Source organism: Sebastes umbrosus, chromosome 4 (assembly GCF_015220745.1).
Source record: "Sebastes umbrosus isolate fSebUmb1 chromosome 4, fSebUmb1.pri, whole genome shotgun sequence".
Lineage (NCBI taxonomy): Eukaryota > Metazoa > Chordata > Actinopteri > Perciformes > Sebastidae > Sebastes > Sebastes umbrosus.
Window position 1 is genome coordinate 22280075 of NC_051272.1, and position 24770 is coordinate 22304844.

The following is a 24770-nucleotide window of genomic DNA, read 5'->3' on the forward strand; positions in this document are numbered from 1 at the left end:
AACAAAGGAAGAGAGACAGCCAAGTCGGACTGTGGTGCCACTGCGGTGGTGGCATCACATAAAGTCTCTTTCAACCAGCATCCCTCTCTCCCGCTGAGCGGTCCTCGTAAAAACCACTGCTATGACAGGAATCCTGCTGGTGGGGGCTCCCGGCAAACATCATAAAATCATCAAGTCAAAAGTCACATTGTGCCCACACTACATGTCTACAAGATTGTGGAACAAAAAATCCCCCAGTGTGATGTCAACGTGAATGCCAAGGGCTCATATTAGTGGGATGGCATGGAGATGGCGAGGCTGTTAACGCCGTGGGTTTAGTGGGCAGCAACAGATACGGCTGCTAAAACAAAATGAAGAGTAAATCTTTTCTGCAGCCGCGTGGCGTAAATGAGAGGACCCGCTGGGGTGAATTTTATGATACTTGCATTTACGCACATGCACACCAAATATTCTCACCTCATTATCGTGCGGTGGGAGTTGGTAGAGGAGCTGCTTGATCCTAAACTTCTCTCCCGGACTGTTCACATATGGGATCTTATCCTCAGGCAGACAGGAGAAATATAACTGGACCTGGAGGAATCATGGCATGGAGTAAGGAGATTAGTCATAGGATCATCAGCTGACACAAAGCCAATTCAAAGACCTTGGGTTTCGGTGATGCTGCTGAAAAACATTTGTAAAAAATCAATCACTGATGATGAGACAAAAATATTTAAAGGTTCAATGGCTCCCCACACAAGACAAATGAAACTCATTCCAAATGATGTATTTTCAAGAATGTGTGGCCATCAATCTGAACGTATAGCTTTTTTTTTTTAGCTTTTTTAAACCCAAATCTTCATCCATGGAATTGCAACAATATATTATCGTTATGATCTTGGACAGAACAGCCCATATTTATCAACACAAATTGGTTTCCTAGGAACCGGAGAAGAACCGACACATTCATTTGTGATGAGACACATTCTGGGACAGCTCTGTGTAAAGTCTATGGAAGACTGACTTTGTGGAATCAAAGTGTTCGCTTGAGTTTTTCCTCAACCCCCCGAATCAGCTTTATTTCAAAATCACATTGCTTCTTTTTGATGATGGCCCTGGAGGAATCATTTTCTTCATAAATCTGTGCTTAACAAGTCAAAACAGGTCAACAGGTCAAATCAGTTTAGAGGTTGTATTTTCCCAGTCATATGCTGGTCTCTATAGGGACAGGACAAAGCAGCCTGTCACTGTGGCACTTTGACCCTTGGGGCTGACCACTGAAAACTAAACTTTATGAGGGAGGGGCTATTACAGGCGGCCAGATAAAGAGGTGGGATGTGCTGGTCTTGTGTGTTGGGGGGGCTTCCTGCAGCTTTGGCCGTCTAGAGGGGGGGTAACAGCAATTTAGACTGACAATCAACCCAACGTTTGCCCCCCGCCATAAATTATGCACATTTTCATGCTGCTATTACCCCTCATCCAGCTCCCTATAGGGGCTGGGGAACAGTCAGCTATCACCCAGGCCCTATGTGTGTCTTCACTGTAATGATGACCCTTAATACATGGCCCATTCAAGGCAATGGCTGCAGTAAAGGCATTACAGTTGACCTATGCATTTCTAAAACAAAAGACCCTGCATGTTTAGGATTTAAGGTTCTCTATCACTGCGAACCCATCTCTTCTCGCCCTCATTGCTTCCATGTGTTGTTTAACAAGCAGGATGGAGAGAAAAGAGAGAAATGAGAAGAGAAGAGGGGGAAAAATGCAGCCGATTTGGGAAAAGTGCCACATCACACTGGCTGCCCCGCGGACACAACTAACAGCCCTGGCTGTGTTTGTGGAGGAGACGGCTTGTTAAAAGACGGCCCCTCCATTCCTGATCCTGCCAGCAGCAGTCGGCTCGACCCACCGAGTCCTCCTCTTAACAGATCTCTGATAATCACAAGCAGACTTTGCCATGCCGCAGTTTGTAAATAAAAGTGCACACATCCTGCCTGTAAGTGGCTGCCTGGTGGAGCCTGACAAGTCTGCCTCAAACAAAGAGACCAAGAAAAAGTTTTATGAAATGTGTCGGCTGTCCTATAAGTGCCAATGATCCAGACACTCTAGGTGGTACGTTACTCAGTAATGTGCTGAATAGCATTTATCTGGGCCAGGCATATGGGCTAGAAGGGAGATAAAATCAGGTCAGAGCTGTTTTTACTCTGTCAGGAGGATATTATTCACTGTGGTGAGGATTTGTGAACCAATGACACAGGTACCAGAATTAAAGAGAACAATTTAAGTTTTCTTTGTAGTACAAGAAGGCGAAATCCAAACTAGGGATGCACTGATACCGATACCAGATCGGATATTGGGCCAATACTGACTCAAATAGCTGTATCGGGTATCGGTGACAATGGGGCCGATCTATTCAATTCAATTCTATGTTAATACACTATACATTATATACTGGAATATGAATTCCTGTTGAAGTTTTGACCAACTTGTTGCTGCATTAAAAAGTTTACACTTGAATTGTAATTCCTGTTGATTTTTTACCAAGTTGCTGGTGCACGATTTATTCATTTTAATAGTTAATAACAATTCGGTAAATTCATATCTATGTATTTATTTGCTATATTTTGCTTTAGTTAGTGGTTTAATTAGTGTTAAGTGTGAAAAGCAATGGCTAAATCAAGCCTGATGTTGCCTTACACATAAAAGAATGAACCCAGTCACTTCCACACAGTGAGGCATACAGCTTATTAATTAAACACTGGTATCGGATCGGTACTCTGTATCGGCCAATATCCAAAGCCCATGTATCGGTATGGGGACTGAAAAAGTCAGATCGGTGTATTCCTAATCCAAACTAAACATGCTTATTTAAGCTCAGAACGTCTTCATGAATTTCATGAGCAATGGCAGTAAGAATAGTCCATTGTAATACTTTGCTCACCTGTTCAGGCCTGAGGCCAGGTGGTACCCAGGCGTACTCCTCCAGCGCACAGCCTGAGTCATCGTCGGAGGTGGAGCTGCGTTGAAAGCCAGAGGTCAGCTTACTGACTTTGTGCTCCATCATCAAGTCTCGCTGGCGTGCCCCGCTCTGGAAGCCAGCCGCCGACACTGCCGCACTCGCCAGGCTCATAAGACTCTCTTTTTACTGGACGAACAAAGCAAAAAAATGGAAGGATGGGGTGGAGGAAAGAGAGAATTTGGGGTTGAGGATCGGAAGAGGGGGGAGGATTGAAGTAGACAGAGAAATGAAATGTTGGTTAACAAGCCATTACATCAACCAATCCCCACATAATGCTATCCTCACTCCATCTAATCCAGTTCTATAATGTCAGAGCCACTCCACTAAATGTTAACCACCGGCTGAATCACACCATCACTGTCTCTTTCATGAGGCCCACAGCCCCCCTCAAGAGCCCATTATGGTATCGGAGCAAACTTTTCTTGGTTCACTTCTGGTGATGAGTCGACTTCATAAAGGCACTCATAAAGAGAACTATACCCTTTCACTGCTATTGTGGTGGCAGCTAAACATGTGCCCTCCTCATGTGGCTTTTGAGGATATGGAGACCATTAGGAAATTCCCAAAGCTTCATGAGGTGACGTCCGATCTCATTATAGTGACAATAACAAGCAGTTAGCTATTCATAAATACACGGTGAATTCGGAGTTGCTTATATGTACGCCCAGCTTTGGGCAATGTTGCACAGACCTCACATTCCTTTCCTATACTGTCATTCAGTTTGCCATCGACTCCAAAGCGAGAACAACACCAGACGCTGGCTGCTAAATCTTTAGGTTTCACCTTATCTGTGGAGCTCGGGTCTGAGTGAGTCATCATTCAGCCTGCTGAGGTGCTACGTCATGCGTTGTCCCAAGAGGGGCCACCACATGGGATCTGATGCCGGCTTGATCAGTTGAGCCTGAGGTCTGTATAAACACAGGCCTGGCCTTAAGACGGGGCCACCATATGGGGAATGTCCACAAGCCTGGTCTCTCCCTTCATCTCCCCTTTTTCTTTGGACTGTCTGTTTTCCAACCTGCTGCAGTGAGTGTCTGATCATCCTTTCATCTTTTAGATGGACAGAACAATGTCAGACAGGTGAGGTAGTAGAGGGAGATGGATAGAGGGGGACGTGGATGGATGGGGGTCGACTGATACTCGGTTGGACACTGACAATGCAACAGAGGTAGACAAATAGAGCCAGGAGATCAAAGACTGGCACAGTGTTGAGCTATGTGTGTGGTGGCCATAGTCACTAATGCTTTTGACTGTATGCTGTACTGCAGTAGTAACAAAGATAGAAAAAAAATAAGCTTTGCTCGGCGCAGCGAAAAGCCGTTGTTGCGCCATGCAAGCCATTGGAAATAATGGGTTTCAGAGCGTAGCGGTGCCGTTGCCGCGTTCTGTGCAAAAGGCCTATCAGGCTGCATTCACACCAAATCGGGCGCTGAAAATGTCAGTCCTCCCATTCATTTGACTGTGGGTAGTGTGTTTAACCTGCAGCGGTTGCCAGGAAAAAAAATGCTGAAACAATCAGCTTTTGAAGGAACGCAACCCAACGTCTGCGGTGGCCAATCGCGTAGCTGGTGATCCAGAACTGTGGAACACAGCCATGACAGAACGAAAGACGATAATCGTCATGCAGTCACTTGCTGTTAATGGACCATTAAATGACACTCCCACAACCCTGCGCTGCAACGCCTGATTTGGTGTGAATGCAACCTTAGTTTATTAAAATTGAGCAAAAATGCATGTTATGAAATAGACTTAGAGGTTTTTTTTTGCTCTTTATGACAAAAGGAATTGGCAAAAGTTCAAGCTTGGGAAGCAAATCAATTCAAAAAACATAATCTCTTTAATCTGTTTCGGCTAATTATGAACTCACTCCTATAGGCTTGTTTTATTTCCTGTGCTATCGTTAGCTTTGCAGGAACCAAGAAGACATGGAGATGATGAATGTGTGTCCAGTTGTGGTCATCTCTCACAGGCCAAGGGGCTCTGGCTGAGATCAAATGGGAGCTCGGCCAGCGTCCAGCAGCCTGGCCCTTACCCCACCTCCCACCCAGGCCTCTACCCCCTATGGCCGGCAAGGGCACAGAGGGCCGCGAAGAGACAGCTGAGAAAACCAGACACACTCGAGTGCGGCCTTTGAACACCGGCGTGACAGTAAAGGGGCCTGAAAATCTGCGCTCTCCTGGAATGATATATATGCCTGGCTGCCCCTGGGAGTGTGCAGCTCCTATGCACACATGAAGAGGGAATGCATACATTTATGCTGGAGCCTACACTGCAGGCATTAAGACACAGACTGCTGTAGGCTAAAGCTGGTCCACACGCACACATACGGCGACATAAACACCCTGTCAGAGTCCGCTGTACGCTTCTCGTTTAGCGACAACTCTCTCTGAGATAGCGGCACACCAGACCCTCCTGGGGATGATTAACTGCCGCACACACGGCATGCCAGGCGAGGCGGCTTCTGGCTATTCATATCAACTCATCTTCCTCAAGGACAAGTCCGCCCTGTGGCCTCGCCACCAACGACTGGCGTGCCCTCCTCTAGCCTGCCCAAAGACGTGATGGATAGTGGTGGCAGTGGATTCATGTGCTTTTTTTTTTTACTATTGTGCCACAAAGTGTCAAGTCAGGCAGATTGGCTTATGACACGTCCCATTAAAACGCCTCTTATGTCCTGAACAATGGCGTCTTTGTGAAGGAATCCACCGAAGGCTTGTTCCATCAAGAGCCTGTTTATCTCCCTTTTTCTCCTGAAGATGTGGTGTGTTATCTCCTTATGACAGTTAAAGCCCTCAAACCCAGATAACCTGTCTTCAGATGAGAGAAGGAGGGGTGGGGGGCGAGAAAGAAGACACTCTCTTGTTCTATTCGCATCTATTGACTTGCAAATGAGACCAAAATAACGTGCAAAAATGTGGCCTTGTTTGAGAACAGCTTGGGTTTCACTAGGGAGATATAGCTAACTATAGGCAGGTTCAGTCAGGAGCCCAGAGACTTCACAGCCTCACATTTTTATCAGGCACAGACTCACTCATGCGCTACATTTGTTAGAAACATGTTTGCTTTCACGTGTTGGCCAAGTCTCAGTGAGGATGTCTGTCTCACACACACAGCCAAACCTGACTCACAGGAATGTCAGGCTTGAATTTAAGCCAGGCCCGCAAAGAGGAATAAAGGATGTGCACACAGCTCGGTGTGAGGCAAAGCGCCTTTCTCAAACAACCACACATCTGCTTGCATGCTAATTTTTCCTTTAGATGTCACACAGTTAATTTCCTCCCACTTCGCCCAAAGCGCTTCCTTAACTTTTTGAATGACAGAAGCAGTGAGCCAACTAAGTTAACCATGCTCACACTGACTTGCCAACTCACTGACTCATCACTTGTGCTGGCTTTTTATCCCAACAAGGGACCTATGGTTTGTGAGTTTCATCTCCCCCCCTTCACACTGCTCCACTCCCCCCTGCCCTGCCCTCCTCCCACACTAGCCAGACCCCTGCAGTCCTGAATGTTTAACAGCCCCTCGCTCTTTTGTAAAGGTGCTTGTTAACATGGCTTTGGGAGCTGCATATCTGACTGATCTGCCCACAGAGGGCCAGAGGGTGGCGGGGGTGCTACCAGACTGAGGCTAAAATGGGGTGACTGACATGTATGAAAATGTGTCCACAAAAGAGATGACATGTAAAGTCAAGGCAGGTGAAAGCTGGAACACATGAATGGTTTTCAGTGAATGGAGATTTTGGAAACATCCCACCAGATATTGAGAATGAATGAAGTTGCCTGTGTTCAGGAAAAAAGTGCACAATGACTCCGATAGTCTATTCCAACAAGCTCTTTATAACAGGAGCTCAATGAACAAGTCGGTGCAAACTTGATTCATTAAAACCACAGAACTGTATTGCGACCTTAAAAAAGCACTGCTAACTACAGTGTAATGTTATTTATCACTTTGTGGAATACAAACCTCTCACAGGACCTCATACTGTGACCAATAAATATAGCCGTCATTGACATTTTTAAAGAGCATTCAACAACACTTAAACCAGAGTCCCCCTGAAATCCAGACACTGGAGCATTGGATTAACAACCCTTGAGAGAGTGCATAGGGAAAATAAGCAGCTTCTGGTCTGAATTACTGTCTATATTCCTCTAGGAAGTAGATGATGGACATGCACACAACCCAACACAGTGCTCTCTGTCAGTTTGGACCGGCCCAACATGTTTAACTTGGCTCCTGTGAGCTCAGCAAATGCAGGATAGGCTCTACTTGAAGAGAAAAACAAGATTTTCTGTTCAGAGTCCCTGCTTACTTGGGCTCAGACAAATCTGTTTTTATGTCAGAAGAGATATGTCTTAACTTGCAGCGTATTTATTGCTCCCTGCTGTACCCGTATACAGAAATATCTTCAAATGACAGCCTGTCAACTGTTGGCACTTAATGTGTTGTATCCCTTGTGAAAAAAGTTGAGTGATCTAATAAACTAACACCGTCAAACTGTGGGCCAGATCAGATTGGTTATACAATTAGATCCTCACATGTACAGCTAAGTAAACCAGCATTCAAGGTTAAACTTGTAATTGAATGATCCAATAAACCAACTGGTCATCATTAGATCAAGGGCTGAAATACAACACTGGACATGGTCATTCATGGCATTTCTGTCTACAGAGGTTTTGAATCCAATGAGCTTGAAAATGCAAAGGTGGAAGCTGCATCTGACAAGAGACCCAGAGAGGAGCTCAGGTTCCTGCAGTGTTGAGGCGCTACATGGATGGAGTTTGGTCAGTTTATTGAGGCCTCCTTTCACGGCCGGGGGAGTGTTTTCCCAAGACCAAATGGATGGGGATGGGAGTGACATCCCCACGGAGATCTACACTACGGAGACCACCTGCATGCGCCGGCCAGACTGAACTAAGACGCAACAACACACACGTGCTGCTGTCACATCAAACACATCCCAGTAAATTCAGTTTGCAGTATAGGGGGCCTAACATCAACTCTTTGAACACCACCTCAATAGAAAATAGTCCCTCTAGAAGTATCTTTTAAGCAAAGATCAGAAGTTGCACAAAGCTCCATCTATACATGTTATGTGCTGTATGTCTTGTGAATCATGCAAAATGCAGATTAATAATTAAACCACTCTCCCATTAAACTAAATAATCCAAGAGATTACATGCCTTAATTTTAAAAATCTGCAGCAGGGTCAAAGAAGCTTGCTTCTAGTACCTAAAGACACTATGGAGACCACCTGCATGCACTGGCCAGGCTGAAGTAAGAGGCAACAGCACAGACGTGCTGCTGTCCCATAACAGACATCAAATACATTCAGTTTGGAGTATAGGGGAACTAAAATTAACTCTTTGAACACCACCTCAATGAGGAAAAGTCCCTCTGAAGGCAGATTTTGACTTATGCAAAAGTCAGAAGTTGCACAAAGCTCCATCTATACATGTGATGTGCTGCATGTCTTGTGAACCATGCAAAACACAGATAAATAATTGACCCACCTTCCATTTAAACTAAATAATCCAAGAAATTTCATGCACATCAGAGTCAAAGAAGCTTGCTTCTATACTTAAAGACAGTTCAGGATGAGGCACAATACTTAAACATCTTCACAAGTATTTTATCTTTCAGTCTCACAATAAACAAAACACATTCCTCTAAAAAAAACACATCATCTTCAGTCATTTCTCTGCCGTTCTTACCTCAGCGTATAGGCCAACTCTCCTGAGGCGAACAGGAAAAAAAAAGATCTTATCACCACTATATCCAGTCCTAGATTCTCCTTCAGCCTCTGGGCTCCATATCTACTGTATATGCAAGATCCTCAGAGCTTTAGTTCCAGGACAGAAGCAGTCTCCACTAGAGCTGTCAGCCCATATCAAAGCTCAGACTGTAAAAAGCCAGTGAGATGTCTGTCTGTCTGAGTGCGTGGGAGAGAGTGTGTGAGAGGGGTGTGTGCGTGTGCGTGTACATGGAGGAGCTCAACCAGATGGTCAACCCACCCTTGCCTCTCTCACCCACCACTCCTCCTCCTCCCTCCCTCCCCCAGCCCAGCCCTCCTAAACTCAGGCCGGCCCCTTAACCTCAGAGCAGCCAGTCACGGCGGGGTATACGGCAGAGCGAGGCGGCTCTCCTCCGCTGACCCTGCCCTCCGGCTTCAAACATATGCTTCCAAATGAGAACCACCGCTCGCTCACAGGAACTGCGCTTTTAAGTAGCACATCAGTGATGGCAGAGCTCGTTTCACCACACCGACCGCCCCGTCTCCACACCATGACATTCTTCGTTCTCCTTCCCTATCAACGGCTCCAAGATGTGGGGAAGGTGGTGAACATTAAGAGTCAGGCTTTGGTTTATCTGGTGGTTTGTCTCTCTTCTCTTCTTGCGCGCTAAAATGTAAAGTTACAGAGAGCTGTTTGCTAACTACAGCTTTATGATTACAGAGTGATTGTTGGATTCAAGTGAACAAAAGATGCTTTATTCATCCCGCTATGAAATATTGCTTCCTACCATCTACAACACCCTGCGGGCTCAGCCACACATAAAGCCTCTTCCCGCTAACTGAACATGATGTCAGCAAATCTAAATGAATCCAGCTATCAGGCCTTTAATATATGATTCACAGAAGGCCCATACAAAGACATGACTGTAACCACAAAGCTGTTATTATCTGGTTAACATGGTCTGAGTGAGGGTTAACATGTCCAACTTTGTTAAGTCATGCAAAATGGAACTGTATTATGGGAATCTGTGGTGTCACACTGTAACGTAAGGTTGAACAAATTAGTTATATGAATATAAAATAGATATTATACTTGAATAGATATATTGTCATATAGTCACTGAGTTGACCATCATGCTATAGAAACATCATGACATTCAGCTCATAGCTTAAACTTTTAATCCATTAATTGATTTTGATAATAGATTAATCATTTTAGTCATTTTTAAGGGAAAAAATAATTGGTTAAATTCTCTTAAATGTGATGATCTGCTGCTTTTCTTTGTTTTCTATGATAGTTAACTGAATATCTGTGTGTTTTTGATTGTGGTTCAGACACAACAAGCTATTTGAATTTGCCAACTTCAGCTCTGGAAACTTGTAATCACTATTTTTAGTTGCAGCTCTAACTCAGTTTGCATATCCCAAACATGAAAAACCAGAATATTCAACGTCTATTGAAACAAACCTAAAAAAAAAAACATCAAAAGAGATCAACACTACATGTTGTGTATTGGCTTATATCCAAGCTTTCTGTTTGCCTTCATCATGTCCTGGCAGGACAGAAACTCAAGTTATAAACGTGTTCTATAAAACCCCAAATGTACATATCCGCCTGTCCAGTGAAACTCCCTGGGACGCCGTTGACCTCTGCCTCTCCTTCACCTCTGCAGGAATGTCAGAGCGTGATTCTTTTCCTGTTGCCTCAGAAAACAAAAGTGACCGGATCAGTTTAAACTCTGGGCAGCTGCACCTTTTGCATGTTTTTGTGGCTGTTTGGCTGCAATGTCAAAGTGTTACTCTCAAAAAGGACAAGTTTTGTATTGTTCAGAAGCGAACTAAAAAGTTCTTCTATGTATTCCAACACAAGGGTTAACGTACTTTAAGACTGTAAAACAAAGCAACAGAGCATTTTTACTAGGCAGCAAGGAATCTATTAAACAGCTAGAATTGCTTTCTTTATTAACAATTTAGAAGCTGTTTAATTTTGTGGCGATGACGTCAGGATGTAATGCGGTGAACTCAAACACATGCGCGAAGCATTTACTGTGGGGTGTATAACTGGGGCTGATATAACAGGGTTCACAGGGGTCACTACTGTTATGCAGCAGAAGCAGTGACACACTTTGAAACATGTATCTTCGCATGGCACTTAAATGGAGCAAGGACTACAGGATATTTAATTTACATGAACAATTCTGCCAATGATTTGCTCATTTAAGACTAATCCACAGTATATTTGAAAGTAGTTTGATGCAAAGTGGCACACCTTTGCATGACTGACAGCATGCGACTCTGCTCACCCACACACCTCACACCATTATGTGTTAAAATATCACAGCGTGGGTGGTGAATGGTGGCTGTCATTTCAATGTAATTTAAATAAAAAAAATAGCAGCTTGATGAAAGTGAGACAAGTTTTATCCAAACCAGGAAAAGATGATTGAATAGATTGATATTAGGGGCTTACACACAAATGTTTGTGCGCCTGCATGGTGCATGTACCGTAGGTGTTAATGTGTGTGTGGACAAAGCCATTGTAGCAGCCAAGGCCAGGGAGGAGAGGGACCTTTTCACAGCAGACTTCAGGCCTTTGTGCCGGTCCAAATGACTCTGCACCCAGCTCCATTAGCAATTCTTAGAGGGGAGGGACAACACAGCATCCTGCCTTTGGGGGGGCATTCATGAAATGCAAAGTTGAGATGGTAAAGTCATCTGGACAAAAGTTGTAGAGCCTATTCAGCAAAGCCAGTATGAGCAAACAGATTTTGTCTAATTCCCTTACAATGTAGAAATGAATCAACTTTTTATTCAATGCAAGATTTTTTGCCACATTTGAACCTAAAGGAAACAATTCCCCTCAGTTTCTTCTCATTTCAAAGTTGCAAGTTTTGAAGTAAGTTGAGTTTAAAAGTTCAAATGAGGAGACATCTTACAGTGAAATTGCAAAAGAGAATCAGTGGCCTTTGACAATGAACTTATAGGTGTGGGCGACTATTTAAATGCATCCTGCATCAGAAGAACAACATCCCGAGTCTCATTCTGACATCGCACAAGTCTATAGTTAGAGGTAGCTGGCCGCGCAGTTCAAGGCTCGCCTCAGATGGTTGAATAATATAAAGTTGGACAAGTCATGCATCCCTGACCTTTGACCTAAGGGAGCACCAGATGACCCATAAATCTATGGCCTCAGGGCTTTACAGCCCATTCCCCTGTCATAGCCACAACGACCTGAACAGCACCTCACACCTGGTCTGCACCTTCTCACCGCTGTAAAAAGAAGTAAAAACGAAACGCCCCGTGCTAGCGGCGAGGTAGTCCATGACCAGCATGCCCTGACAATGACAGGACAGAGATGATCATCATCAGAACCAACGCCCAACGATAAAGCCACATTCTTCTCCGGTCCAAACACGTCCTTGAAAAAGGGGACCCGTAAAACAAAGACGCTGTATCTCACAGTAAGCATGTGATCTCTGTGTGAAACAAAGATGGACACCAGCATGAATTAAAGTCTTAAGTAACCTGTTTAAACGAAACTAATTTGATTCCCAAGCAATGCCATAAATTGGGGTGCCAAAGAGGGCAAAGGGAAGGTCAGTCTCTAACTCACCGTCATTGATGACCATTGTTGAGAGCAGCTCTCACTGGTGTGTGAGCTACCTTATAAAAAGTAGGCATTCTCAAGGTTTAAATGACTTGCCAACGGGTATTAGCAGGACACAGGCCCAACAAAAGCCCCAGTTATAAAGGCCAATAAAACCCTATCACTCTACTGTAACAACAATCCCTTTTACGCCTTGAAAGAGGGAGGAAAAGGTCAACTGGTGGAGCAGTCAGCGCATTGATATTGACTTAGCTAGATTGGCGCTGACAAACTCAGGTCAGACTGTGGGCTTGTTAGCCCTATAACCCTCACATAACCCCTTTTACTGTTTCACTCTGACACGTTGGAGGCAGCTGAGGGCAAAGCTTAGATCTGAGCTTAGTTTATGACAAGAGACATTTGTAGAAAAAAAAATTAAAGAGAAATATCTTCTCACTTGACACTTGACCTCGCTAAAGATCATGTGTTTGAGCGCTGACTAGGAAGAATCAAAATGGAAAAAAAGACAGGATTCAAGATTTATTGGACTAAATTATTTCTGAACTTTTCAACTCTATAAAAAAATATGATTTCCTGACTTGCCAAACGGCAACAGAAAAGGTCACAATACTTAAATCCTGAGTTTATAACCAAGCTGTCTGTGTTCGATTATTAGATTACAGCATGTAATGCTATTATATAAAACCAACAACGTAATACTTGTTAAGTCGATGATGTCAGTTCGGCCCTGACTTCATGGAAGCAATCTATGAACGTATTACCCATTGATTTCTGCTTTATTTAATTTGCTATAACCTTGTTGTGTCATGCATGATGTAATGCAATATGGATGTCCAGTTTCCACAGAGTAACCTGTCAATACATGACATAACACATCTCTGCTGAACAAAGCCCGGTGTCAGCACACACTGGTTGTGTCTTCACTTTATCAAAAGTACACCGCTTCGCCAAACATCGCAGAGATGTACGATTGGGACAGCTCATATTTCACCCTCAATTTGACACCCTCTCACCTAGTTGTAAAAGCCGGACCTCATTGGGAACAATGGGAAGTGGAGCGACAGAGCTCCTGGGGCTGTTAAAGGGAGGAAGCCCCTTTATTTGAGGACACTATAACTCAACAAAAGCCTGTGGCTGTCTGCACACAGAGTGGGCCGAGGATGAATGGGCTGCTCTTACACTGCTCACTCGCACCGACAAAAGCACTGGATCAGCAAAAGGGGCAAAAGATGTCATGTGTGGTCTCCGTGGACAAACTGAGAATACATCTCCAAGAAGAGGCGATTTAAATACCCTCTGACTCCAAAGAGAAGGCTACTATATGTTCACTCTCCAGACTCACTTAGAGGTCTGAATCAAGAGTATGAAATCAAACATTTCCTCTAAAACAAATAATGGTGGTTGTAATATGATGGCTCTTCCTATATATACAGTGACATTTATATATTCTGACACACATATTTGTAAAAATTAAAAAATGTTTTGGTCAGGTTTGTCTTTTTTCCAGGAGAAGAAGGGTGTTTTAAACCCAATTATTGTACATATATTAAATATTTCTTCTTTCCTTTTTCCTCTACCTTAATGTAATGTAATATGTTTGAACACAGGTGATGTATTTTCTGATATATGTGAGGATAAATATGACATAATGTTTATAAATAACATGTTTGATATTTAGAATTATGGCTTTTGTAGTGTTTTTATGTACTTTATCAAAATGTGTTTATCACGCTGGTGTGTTGGGTGAACTACACCTGCCATCATTGAGCTTGTTTGCCTATTGGTGTGCTTTACGTATAAATATGGGTGTGGTTTCCACTTTTTCAAACACAAGATTGTGGCATGGAGTAGTTTGCAGGCGTTACCTTTTTCCAAACTGAGAATATAGACATAAGATTACAAAACAGCCCTTTAAACCAATAACTTCAACCAACAGGGCTCTGTTTTCACCATCATTTTTTTTATTTCTTCAATGAAACTTTAAAATTTCCCACATGACCAGGGAGACCGTCAGGTTTTCCATGCCTCCACATGTGAAACGGTTTGATCACTCCTGTTGAAACAGCATCCTGTCAATAACTGGGTTCAACACTTGCGACCTTCGAGACTTCACAACATTTTTAGCTTATGACCTCACACTTCCAGAAAGACTAACTCACACACCACTTAAACCTCACACATCACACATCTGGGCTTTTTTCTCCTCACCTTTCCCTCGAAGTTCAACAGTATATCCTTCACATGGCAAGAAAACTATTTCCTGTGTGTTTCCAGCCCCGGGCTCAAACGGACACATGAATGAGGCCGCCGTAACAAAACAGGCAATACTCGGGGTACTGAGTGCTATGAGCAAGTCGTCGTAGAAGGAGAGGATGCAGGTTTTTTTAAAGGAAGAGAAAGTTGGCAATTCCCACACGTGGAAGCATTTTCCTGAGCCGCACGGCTTCAAAAGGCAAACCATGGAATCCAACAATACTCTGAAACGGTTAAGAGCTGCTCAGTCAGGATCCCACTAATGATTAACATTCCTGGAGAAACACTCCGGTACAGTCTTTTTAGAGCGTTCTAATTAAACACATGCTCCAGTGCCACAGCACAGAGGGAACTCTGACGGCCGAGAGCGGGGATGCTTCTTTCCAGCTCTGCTTAATTGGACACAATTTAAGTCATTAAGGTGGTAGTAAAAACAGCAGAAAGAGCCGAGGAGAGGCCCAATGATCTCCCCTGTAAGGCTCCCTGTAGCTCTGATGTTGTTGACCCTTTCACCTTCTCACGTGACTCACATTCAAAAGAGAAAAAAACCTACGGTCACATTATGAGATGTCCGACTGGAGATTTAGTCTTGTTTGACTTTGAGAATTTATCGATGCTGGTTTTATACGTGTGTCTAATGTATTCACATTTCTGAAGAGGCCTAAGAGGTTACGTGGTTGGAGGTCTTGCATCTTGGGAGGTAAACGTATATCTGATTATCTGTGCATCTGTTTGCCACATTGAGTCTCTGCGTTCTTCGTGGCTTCGACGTATATTTTTTTGACGTCTCTGATATATTGTCTATAGATGAATTGGTGAGACAATCGTTTTGCAGTCGTAAATAAGTTATTGGGTGGGTATCGCGTTCAGATTTGGCTCCCCTTCCTAAGTCACATGCAGGCTCATTAAAATATATCACCCACAGCTTGAGAACTATCTTTGCAAAGATGCACCATATTTTTCTCACAAGCCAATCAGAGCAGCCTGGCCTTTTTCAGGAGGGGGGCTTAAAGAGACAGGAGCCAAAACGTTTCAGACAGAGGGTGAATACAGGTATATTCGGACAGACAGTATGAGAAAAATCATGTGTTTTTTTAACATTAAAGCATGTAAACATGTTCTGGTAGAAACTCAAAATACAAGTGTGAAGCTGAAAATGAGCATGACATGTCCCCTTTAAGTGTTTAAGGCGCTGACCAATTGTAACCGCTCCGATTTGACTCTCATTGCACATTGTTGCATGTCATTTCTCACATTTCTCACCCCTCATTTCCTTTCTGCTCTCTACAAGTATCTACTGTCTAATAAAAGCATTAAAAATGCCCAAAAAAATTAAATAAAAGAAGAAGAATGTGTGCAGTATATGCATGATCATAAGTGTCCATATAAAAAACCCCCCCCCAAAAAAAAAAAACATGCATTTATCCAACTTTTCAACAGCAATGCTGATACCAATTCAAATACCTCAACTAAGTGTATCTGCTAAATACCAAGTATCCAATATCCAATACCAGTGCTCTCATAATCCCAAATTTAAATTCTGCATACCTTACTGCATGGGATTATTTTATTTAACTCTTTTATTTGTATGTAAAATAACAGGAGGCCAGGGATAGCTGTGACACTACAAGTTATATAATAATAATATTACAAAGAAACTGCATTTAATGTGAATAGTTCACATCATACCAGATCAGTACCAGAGTACAGAAGCTTATCTGTGGAAGATAAACTGAGTGTGCATGTTATGTACTGTATGTGTGTGTATTCAGGTCTAGTGAGATCCAATCTGAAGCTCTCGGGAGGCCTCACTCAGTTTAGCAGATATACAGGGCAGGCCAGACATGGGGTCATTAGTGCCTGGGATCTATGTGTGTGTGTGTGTGTGTTGGCACAATGTATGTGTGCCATGGAAAATGGGACCCAACTGGCTGCCTTATCACCCCCCAATTAAGGATAGCAGTCCTCCAGGGCACAGCTTATTCTTAGAAACCTCACATGTAATGTGCCTGTTTCTGTCAGCATCAGTGTGTTATTTTTGGAGCTGCTAATACTGAGGTCACTAATGGCACCAAACCATTTTCAGCATCCTGGGCCAGCATAAAGGAACATGTGACAGAGTGGGCACACATGCTGTGAGCGTAATAGCCCTTTCCATAAAATCTGAGATGCCTTTTCTTCAAGTTTTTATTCCTTCACAACATCATAAAACCAAAAATGGTCAAGTGTGTGTGACGCACAGATGTACACATCTGGTGAGCCCACTGCTCTTGTTTTCTTTGGGAGCCCAGCCCCTAACAGGAAGACAGTGCGAGCATAGCAAACAAAAGCCCGGCTCTTTGAACCGGCCTCTCACTAGGAGCCGCCGTCAGGTTGTTGTGGCCAAACGAACTGTTTCTGTGTCAGCTCAGTGGGCCCATTGTGGGCCTCAGGCTGCTGCTCTGCAAGACATGTCCTCAGTTGGCCTCTGTCAATATTGACCCATCTGCATGTCATCCCACAACATCGACCTCTACTGTGATGTATTACCAACTGATAACAATACATTCCCTCCCTCTGTGTGAAGACATGACTTAGATCATAAAGTAGCAAATGCTAATCATAAAACTTAATAATAGCAGTCAAAATTTGCAGAAAGTTTGAGAGAGTGGAGGTGGAAGAAATCATTTCACGGTCCCTCTGACTTTCAATGTTGCAAACAATTTGACAAATGCAATCAAATATAACATTTGAATACAATGTTTGATGAATAATAATGACCAGAAAAGTAGTTTAGTGCTAGTAAATGCCTGATAGGAAGTTAGCTAAGAGACACAGACAGACAGAGAGAACATATTTAGGATAAATTGCTGTATTGTGGCCTGGGCTACATAGTTGAGTTTAATTTATGTATGTTTATAAGTCAGTGTTGTAGTCCTTGAGATCGGTTTTGTTTTTATGGGAATGTGGATCTTTCAGATCAATTTGAGGAATGTGCGGCTGCCTATGGTTTGCATGTTCCACATTTTATTGTGTGTCATGCAGTGCGGGACTCACACTGGTCTGCTCTTGACTTGGACTCAACCCCTCAAAGTCTTGGTCTTGTCTCAGTCTTGATACACTCTGGTCTTGGTCATGACTTGGTCTCGGTTTAGGTGGTCTTGACTACAACACTGCTTTAAGTACCGAAGTGGGTACATCTTGGTCAGGGGTGGATATTGCTTCAATTTTATTGATCCCAGATTATCAAATCTAGTTTTCTAGCTCTATGCCCTATGGTACATACTAGTTCTCCTATTAAGAAGAGATACCAAAATATAATAGACTATGTTGAAAGCAAAAACGCTTTATCTTGAGCTGATTTAGCTGGCCTTGCACTATTTGAATGTCTGCTGTTTTTTCACTTTTTATCTTTACTTGAGTTATAAATGCTAACATTAGTTGATTTCGGGGCGATAAGACTACAACTTGAGACATCAAAAACACGGCATTCTTATATCTTGCATTCGTAACTGCATACTCAGGTTAGACGGCCTCCCTTCTTTGTAGGTCTACCCCCTCTTGATCAAGTAGTTTTTTATGCTTTTTTTATGCTGAATTATTTCCAACAAACTTATGAGCACATCTCTGGGAAACACAGGCTAAAAAGTGGTGCTTCTGTGTGATTCTTGTGAGTGTGTGATGTGGAGAAACTCTGTTTTACAGATCTGTTGATTAAATCAACTAATCGATTAGTCAACAAAATCGTGTGTTAGTCGACTAAGAACCTTTTTTGTCTTTTTTGTGATACAGCAAAAGTTATTTCATGCAAAGAAGTAGGGCTGACCTTGACCAGAGCATTAAAGTATGCATAATGTAGATGGACTCACAGTAGGTCCAAACTTCATTTTGAGCAATTGATCAGCCGAATCACAACACGTGTGCCAGGTGTTATAAATCTCCAGGCAGCTTCACTTCAGAACCTGTTCTTGATATCCAACCCTGTCAATGTGCAACACTGGAGCAAAACTAATTCAATGCTTGAGATGAAATAGGAAGGGGTCTAGTGTTTCATTATGAATGTAAAGCCTGTGCTGTACATATCTGGTGGTATACAGAGCACTCGCTATTCTTGGATGTAAGATCCCGTTCAGGAATTATCTTTGAATTAGCTCACATGAAAAACTCCCCCATTGAAAACAAAGAAAAGGAAGAAGCGGCAGTTTAAATCTTTTCCCGAGAGAGCCGTTAGGGGGATAAGGTATTGATTTATTGCTTTGTGTTCCTTTTAATCTTCTTATGATGTATTTTAGGAGACAATTTAAATGACTTATTATAAATTATAAATCCAGCACTGTGTGATTTGGGAATACGGCCAAACTCTTGTATGCATACATTTGTTTCCAAACCTAATTAATGGTGTAGTAAAATATGACAGGATGAAAGTTTTAACGAGGAATACTCTGGCAGACGTCCAGCGACTGTCCCCACTGTCTGTAACTGTAACCTTTCTGAAGAAATCTCAGGAAATAGCTTTGTTATCAGTCCAAAAAATCCCCTGCCCTGCAGAGTCCATTTTTAAACCCTGCTGACCTTTTCCATATCATCCACGCTCAATGACTCCACCCCTGTGACAATGCCAACAGGGAAGGAGGAACGAGAGCCACAGGAAGGGCAGGGGGTGTGTATTTTGCATATTTCCAGCCGTGGGCCCGGAAAGCTTTGACTGAATCCCCTGTTGTGTGCCGGGGGAAATGAGCTGGGCTTTTTAATGACTATCTCAGGGTAATATGTTTTCTTTTGCTTCTAGCCCTTGATGCTGTGATTGCTTGGATGGATCCCTATAGATGTGGAGGACAAACATGCCGTCCTGCAGGCGGCCACGTCAGGTTGGGTCAGATGAATTTTCCAAAAACTCCATCTCTACATCTGTTATCCCCTTTATCAAAGACAGACATGATGATAATAACCAGTTTTGTATCGCTGGCTGCACCGTTGGTTATTATTATGCAGTGGTTATTATTATGCAGTGTTCATCCAGAGAGCTGAGCATCATGCGTATACATGGTGGTGATAACGAAACATGTGTGTAACGCATGACTTTCATCATCGTGGTGGTCTGATGGTTAGTCCCGCAATTATGCCGTGTGGTTACCAGAGATCTGCCGGGGCATTAAACTCCAGTGTGAGAGCCAAACCCGTTTCCATCTAACATCATCCTGCAGCGCCTAATAAACACAGTTGTGCCTGGAAGCGTTAAACATGGAGCTACCTTTAATCACTAAGCATGTGGATCCAATGTGTGCCACTGCTGCAGGCGCTCATACATGATGCTGTTTGAAAGTTACAGGAGGGGTAACTTTACGGCACAGACAGCCGCATCCACATCCCAAACTCTACAACCACAAGCAGCGTAACAGTGCCCCTAAATCTGACCATCCAGGCCACCGTCCGTTCAGCCGGGGCCCCAGTGACCACAGATTCAGGGACCACCGGCGTTTAAACAAGCCATATTTCATCCAGCCTCCTGCCAACCTACCACAAACAGTTTACAGTCAATGCGCTCTGCTCCTTGGAGTTTGTCTATGGCAACCCAACTCCGTGCCACATCTCCCCGTCCAGAGCCATGAAGGACTGGCCTCCTCTGACAGCTCCTCACAACACACGGCCCTGTCCCCGCTCTGCTTTTAGCCCACGCTGCGGTGAGCTGGACCACGTCTGGGGATAAAAGGCTGCCAGAATGTTTGGCTTGCAGGCGATTTACACGGACGCGAGGGTGATTCATTCTAGCTTTGCACAAACAGGCCTCTGTGTACATTTCACTGGTACCGGGCTTTTAAATCAACAGTGGGAGACGTATACACACGGGCACTGGGACGTCCATTCTGCTCATTTACACTCAGCTGGGTGTCTGTCTGTAGGTGTCGGAGAGTGTACGCGTGTGTGGCAGCCATACACACATATAGGTGACCACTTTGTCTCTGTCCATCTGCTTCTCTCAGACAAACACACACACCACGACATGCCCCACTGTTTATGTCTGAGACTGGCTTCATGTCTGCGATTTGTCTCCCGATTTGTCTCCACCTCCACCACTCTCGCTGTGCACTAATGCAATGGCACACAAGTGTGCTAATGTTATAGCTTCTCTAGTTGAATAGTTTATTATGAGGTGCTCATACAAAAAAGCAGGCCTTTCTGCAGCTGAGTCTTAAATCCTCCAGTCTATATTACACACTTTGGTGCTCAAATAAACCATCAACATATTCCACATTTATTAAGCGAGCACTCGTAAAACATCAAGTTGGCAGAGGAGGATCAGAAATGTTTCTTTCTGCCCTGTCCAAGAAAGTATGATTTTTTTATTTCCCTCTTGCGTTCACACACAAATCGAGAACAAAATGCTTTTAAAGTCTTTTGATTCTATTAGTGGTGCCTTTGATTCACTTCAAGGCTTTTAGAAATGAGACGTGAACGAGCGCCATGTTTCATGTGGAGCTGCCCCAAAAACTTGTAAATCATTTAGTCTATAAATAACTTGATATTCACAGAGAATTTCTCACCTGCAGCAGAAACACTGAAAGTAAAAGCTCAGCTAACGCCTCCCCTAACACAAGCCTCGCCTGCTAGATCATCGAAACATTTAACAACTGCAGCTGTGAAGCATGAGGCCCAGATCTCAGCACATAAACAGTGGGTTGTTTCATCCAATAACATTTACAGTAGATTTCTGCTTTAGATGCTGGGTCTCAGTAGGCCATCATTTTGTATTTGTCAGTACTTACGTTGATAAGAGTTTAAATAAAAGAAAAAGGTGTTGAACAGCTGTCCTCATCTCACACAAAACCTCACAGTTTTTTTTTTGGAAAGAGAAAGCTACTGATGAGTTTGTGTGTCTCCAAGGCAGCGAAGGCGTCAGCCTCTATTCTAGCCACTAGGTGACACCACCACCTTGGTTCTGTGCTCCCTGTATCTCTGTCCACAACACTCACTCTGAGTATTTCTTTCTTTACCCTCTTAGTTTACTGGCTGCTCTTCAAAGGAAAAATGAATATATCAGTGATAGGGTGGCTAAAAGTGCTGTAATCATGGATTGAAGTGACCACGTTTCAAAACACCTTTTGGTGCAATTACAGCAAGATTTTGACCCGGTGCGTTACACTTTGAAGTGCTGACATTGTGCAGGACCTGCAGTTGCTCCTTTGTACTGTCAAAGAGCTCCAAGGTATAATTCAATTCATTTAAATCCATTTTGTGTTGTCCTGCAATACCTCAAATCACTTCCGCAATCTAACCAACGTGTCCAAATAAAGACCATCTCCTCTCACCTATAGCTGTCAACTGTGAACTGTGCTGGGATCAGCAGCAGCGCTCTGTTTTTGTCAGCTGTGGCCGTAGTGACAGATTTCAGGCCAGTCTGACTCTCGGTCTGAGCCAAGTGGGTCCGTCATTCTGTCAGCCCCCCAAGAGGGCATGCACGGGACTTAATGGCTTATGGTGATGTTTACTGTGCTCCAACGAGAGCTAAACATTATCTTAGACAGCCTTGGTTAAATATAACGGCGACTGCTCTCCCGTGTCTTATAGGTTTAACACTTTTTTTGTATCGCAGCTGAGAATGGAAATGTTTGAAACTTGAGTGTGTGTCATTGTCCTCCAAAGGAAACCCTTTATGGCATGTTTAGCTCTAGTGAGAGGTCCGCAAGGAGGGATGAATTCACTCAAGCAGCGTGCAGGGTTATTTTTATTTAAAGAGCTGACTGCACTGCAAAAATCTCCACCCTAATAAGTCTTTTATGGGCTCATGCTCAGTCTTAAAACCCAGTTTCAGCTTTTTGAATCTAGAAACAAAAGCAGAATAGTGAGGATCACACTATCATGGGGGGATGAAACCTGACTAAAGAAGTTGATTTCTAGTATATGCAAGTTGCCAGATGTATTCACTTATTCTAATAAACAGTTCAGGACTGAATCTTTGATTGCATTTTTTTGTGCAGATGTTTTTTGGGCCGTTCCCACCTTCTTCATCATGGTTGGAAGAGAAGAAGAAAGAGAGAGAGTGACTTCTCGTACTGTATTGTGTGTGACCACATTCTTCCTCACTCAACAGCACTCTTGACAGCTATGGAGCCCTGTAGTGGCGGACAAGCAGCGGTCACCAAGTGGCGACCAGTTGTCACCCAAAGTGACAGGCGACAGCTGAGTCCATACATCTGGAGGCCCTTGGGACTCCACACTTCCACACTTCCACACTTCTCTCTGACCCAAAGTTTTTTCTTTCAGCGTCAGAGAAAATGAGGTTACAACACAGGGAAAGTAAAGTGTGCAACTATTGGAGTTATTGGGAAATTAAAAAGGCAGTTTGACAAAAATAAACAAATATAATTACTGCAGCCAACAAAAGGTTATATAACATTCTTATATTTGCTGCTAGAAAAAATATATTACTACAGTGGATCAGTGATAAGAAACCCTCTGTTCAAGGCTGGTGAAAAGTGATATTTGAGATGGTCCCTTTGGAATATCTCATAAATATTCTACATGCCAAAGTAGATCAGCTCCACAATATTTGGCAGCACCTATCTGAATTATATTGGACCTGATCTCTCTTCCATTATCTCACAAGGAGTCTCCTGAACATGAATTCATATATCCTGTGACTTCCCTGCACTATGGACTATTTCCTATGACCTCCTATATACATTTTTCTTTTTTATCTGAGCTGTACCAGTGTTTGTTGTTTTTTTATTGTGTTTGTGAAAATAAGAAAACCCAATAAACATATTAGTGAAAAAAAAAAACGTCAGTTTGATGACTGGTGCTGACACAAAGTGATCTCTGTAGAGTGTCAATTCAACTGATGGAAGTTGGGAGTGTTTGGTTGATGAAAAACACACAATTAAGGTCGAATTCTCCCTATTTTCCTTTTTACCACTGCATCATTTTTACGCATTTTCAGTGCGTAAAAAAACAAATAGACTGGTGCACTCGTAGGTATAGAGAAAGAGTTTAAAAACTGCACAGACTCTTGAACTTAAAAGTCCAAAAAAAAAACAACTGTTAAAACACACTAAACTGACTTTGGTCCACTCACCTCCAAAGCGTTCAGTCGCAGTAAACCAGATCCAGAGTATCCAGAAGAACCCAAGTGAGAGAAGCGACTCACGCTGCGTCTCATTGGCATTTAGAAGATGAAAAGTCCAGAGATGGTGCACCCACTGTGCTGCAGAGCTGAACCCAGAGCTGTGCAAAGCGATAAGCAAAAACTCCAGATACTGACTGCATTGGAGAGGAGAGAGAGAGAGAGAAAGAGAGAGACAGAGAGAGACTGGTCTGACTTCAGCACGCTGTCAACACATCTCAGTCATTCCAGCAGCGCACTATGGTGCACTGTGGTGCTCCTCTCAGCAGTCACAGTGAAATGACATTAGCGTTGCTCTCTCTGCCTATTGGCTCAAACCAGCAGCCCCCACCAACCAACCCTGCAGAGACGCACCAGTCTGGAGCACTAGTGGACAAAACGCTCCTGTGAGTTTTTAACTCCTGCTGCTGCTGCTGCTGCAATGGGGAGTTGAAGAGGTGTTTGTGTAGTTTAAGTGCTTGAAAACTACTAAGTGAGTTAATCTCCCTCTTGTTGCCTTTACCTGCAGGCTGCTCTTTACCTTCAGATGAACTATTATTGTCTATATATACAGTATATGAACCATGCAGGGCTGTCACCGTATCCGATTTTCACACGATTATCGTGGCCAAAATAATTCACGATAACGATGTTATTGCGATGTTTATAGAACATTTTGAAAAGTGATAATAATGCTATCACAAATTCAACTTTAAAGGGGACTGTTTGTAAGAATCAGAATTGCTTGTTAACAGCGACACCTGTGGCCGTTAAGTCAACGAAAGTCAGGGTCGGGCTCGAGCTTGTGCTCGCTCTACATAGACATGAACGAGCATCGCTCAACACAGTGAGGCGACACACGTCAGCTAAAACCACAATATCACTGTATATTTCACCTGCTTGGCAGTAATGTTAGCTGATCAGACGAAGGTCTCTCCATGAATCATTGCTGATCCTAGTGTTGGCTTTTCCTGCTTCAGCCTCCAAACCGCGGTCGGAGGGAACAGGGGAGACACCGGCACCCGGTCAGAGACGATAACGTTTCTCTCTGCGGAGCCCCGTCACTTCACAAGATACGGAAAACCTCTGTTGGTCTGGAGGA

At 43.4% G+C, this 24770-nt stretch overlaps 1 protein-coding gene across 2 annotated transcripts in view; it reads right to left on the minus strand.

Annotated features, from left to right (window-relative positions):
- Nucleotides 1-23990, minus strand: part of LOC119487475 (prickle-like protein 1) — a 28827-nt gene extending 4837 nt beyond the window's left edge. Inside the window, exons 1-3 of one of the 2 annotated variants that reach the window (XM_037768393.1) lie at nucleotides 23642-23990; nucleotides 2921-3124; nucleotides 457-570 (exon numbers count right to left, since the gene is read on the minus strand). In XM_037768393.1, coding sequence (XP_037624321.1) covers nucleotides 457-570; nucleotides 2921-3109 — 303 coding nt within the window. In that variant the 5' untranslated portion in view covers nucleotides 3110-3124; nucleotides 23642-23990. Of the gene's footprint in view, nucleotides 1-456; nucleotides 571-2920; nucleotides 3125-8709; nucleotides 9015-23641 lie in introns of those variants that run through there. The other variant, XM_037768395.1, reaches the window with a different exon arrangement.
- Between the last annotated feature and the right edge of the window lie 780 nt (nucleotides 23991-24770).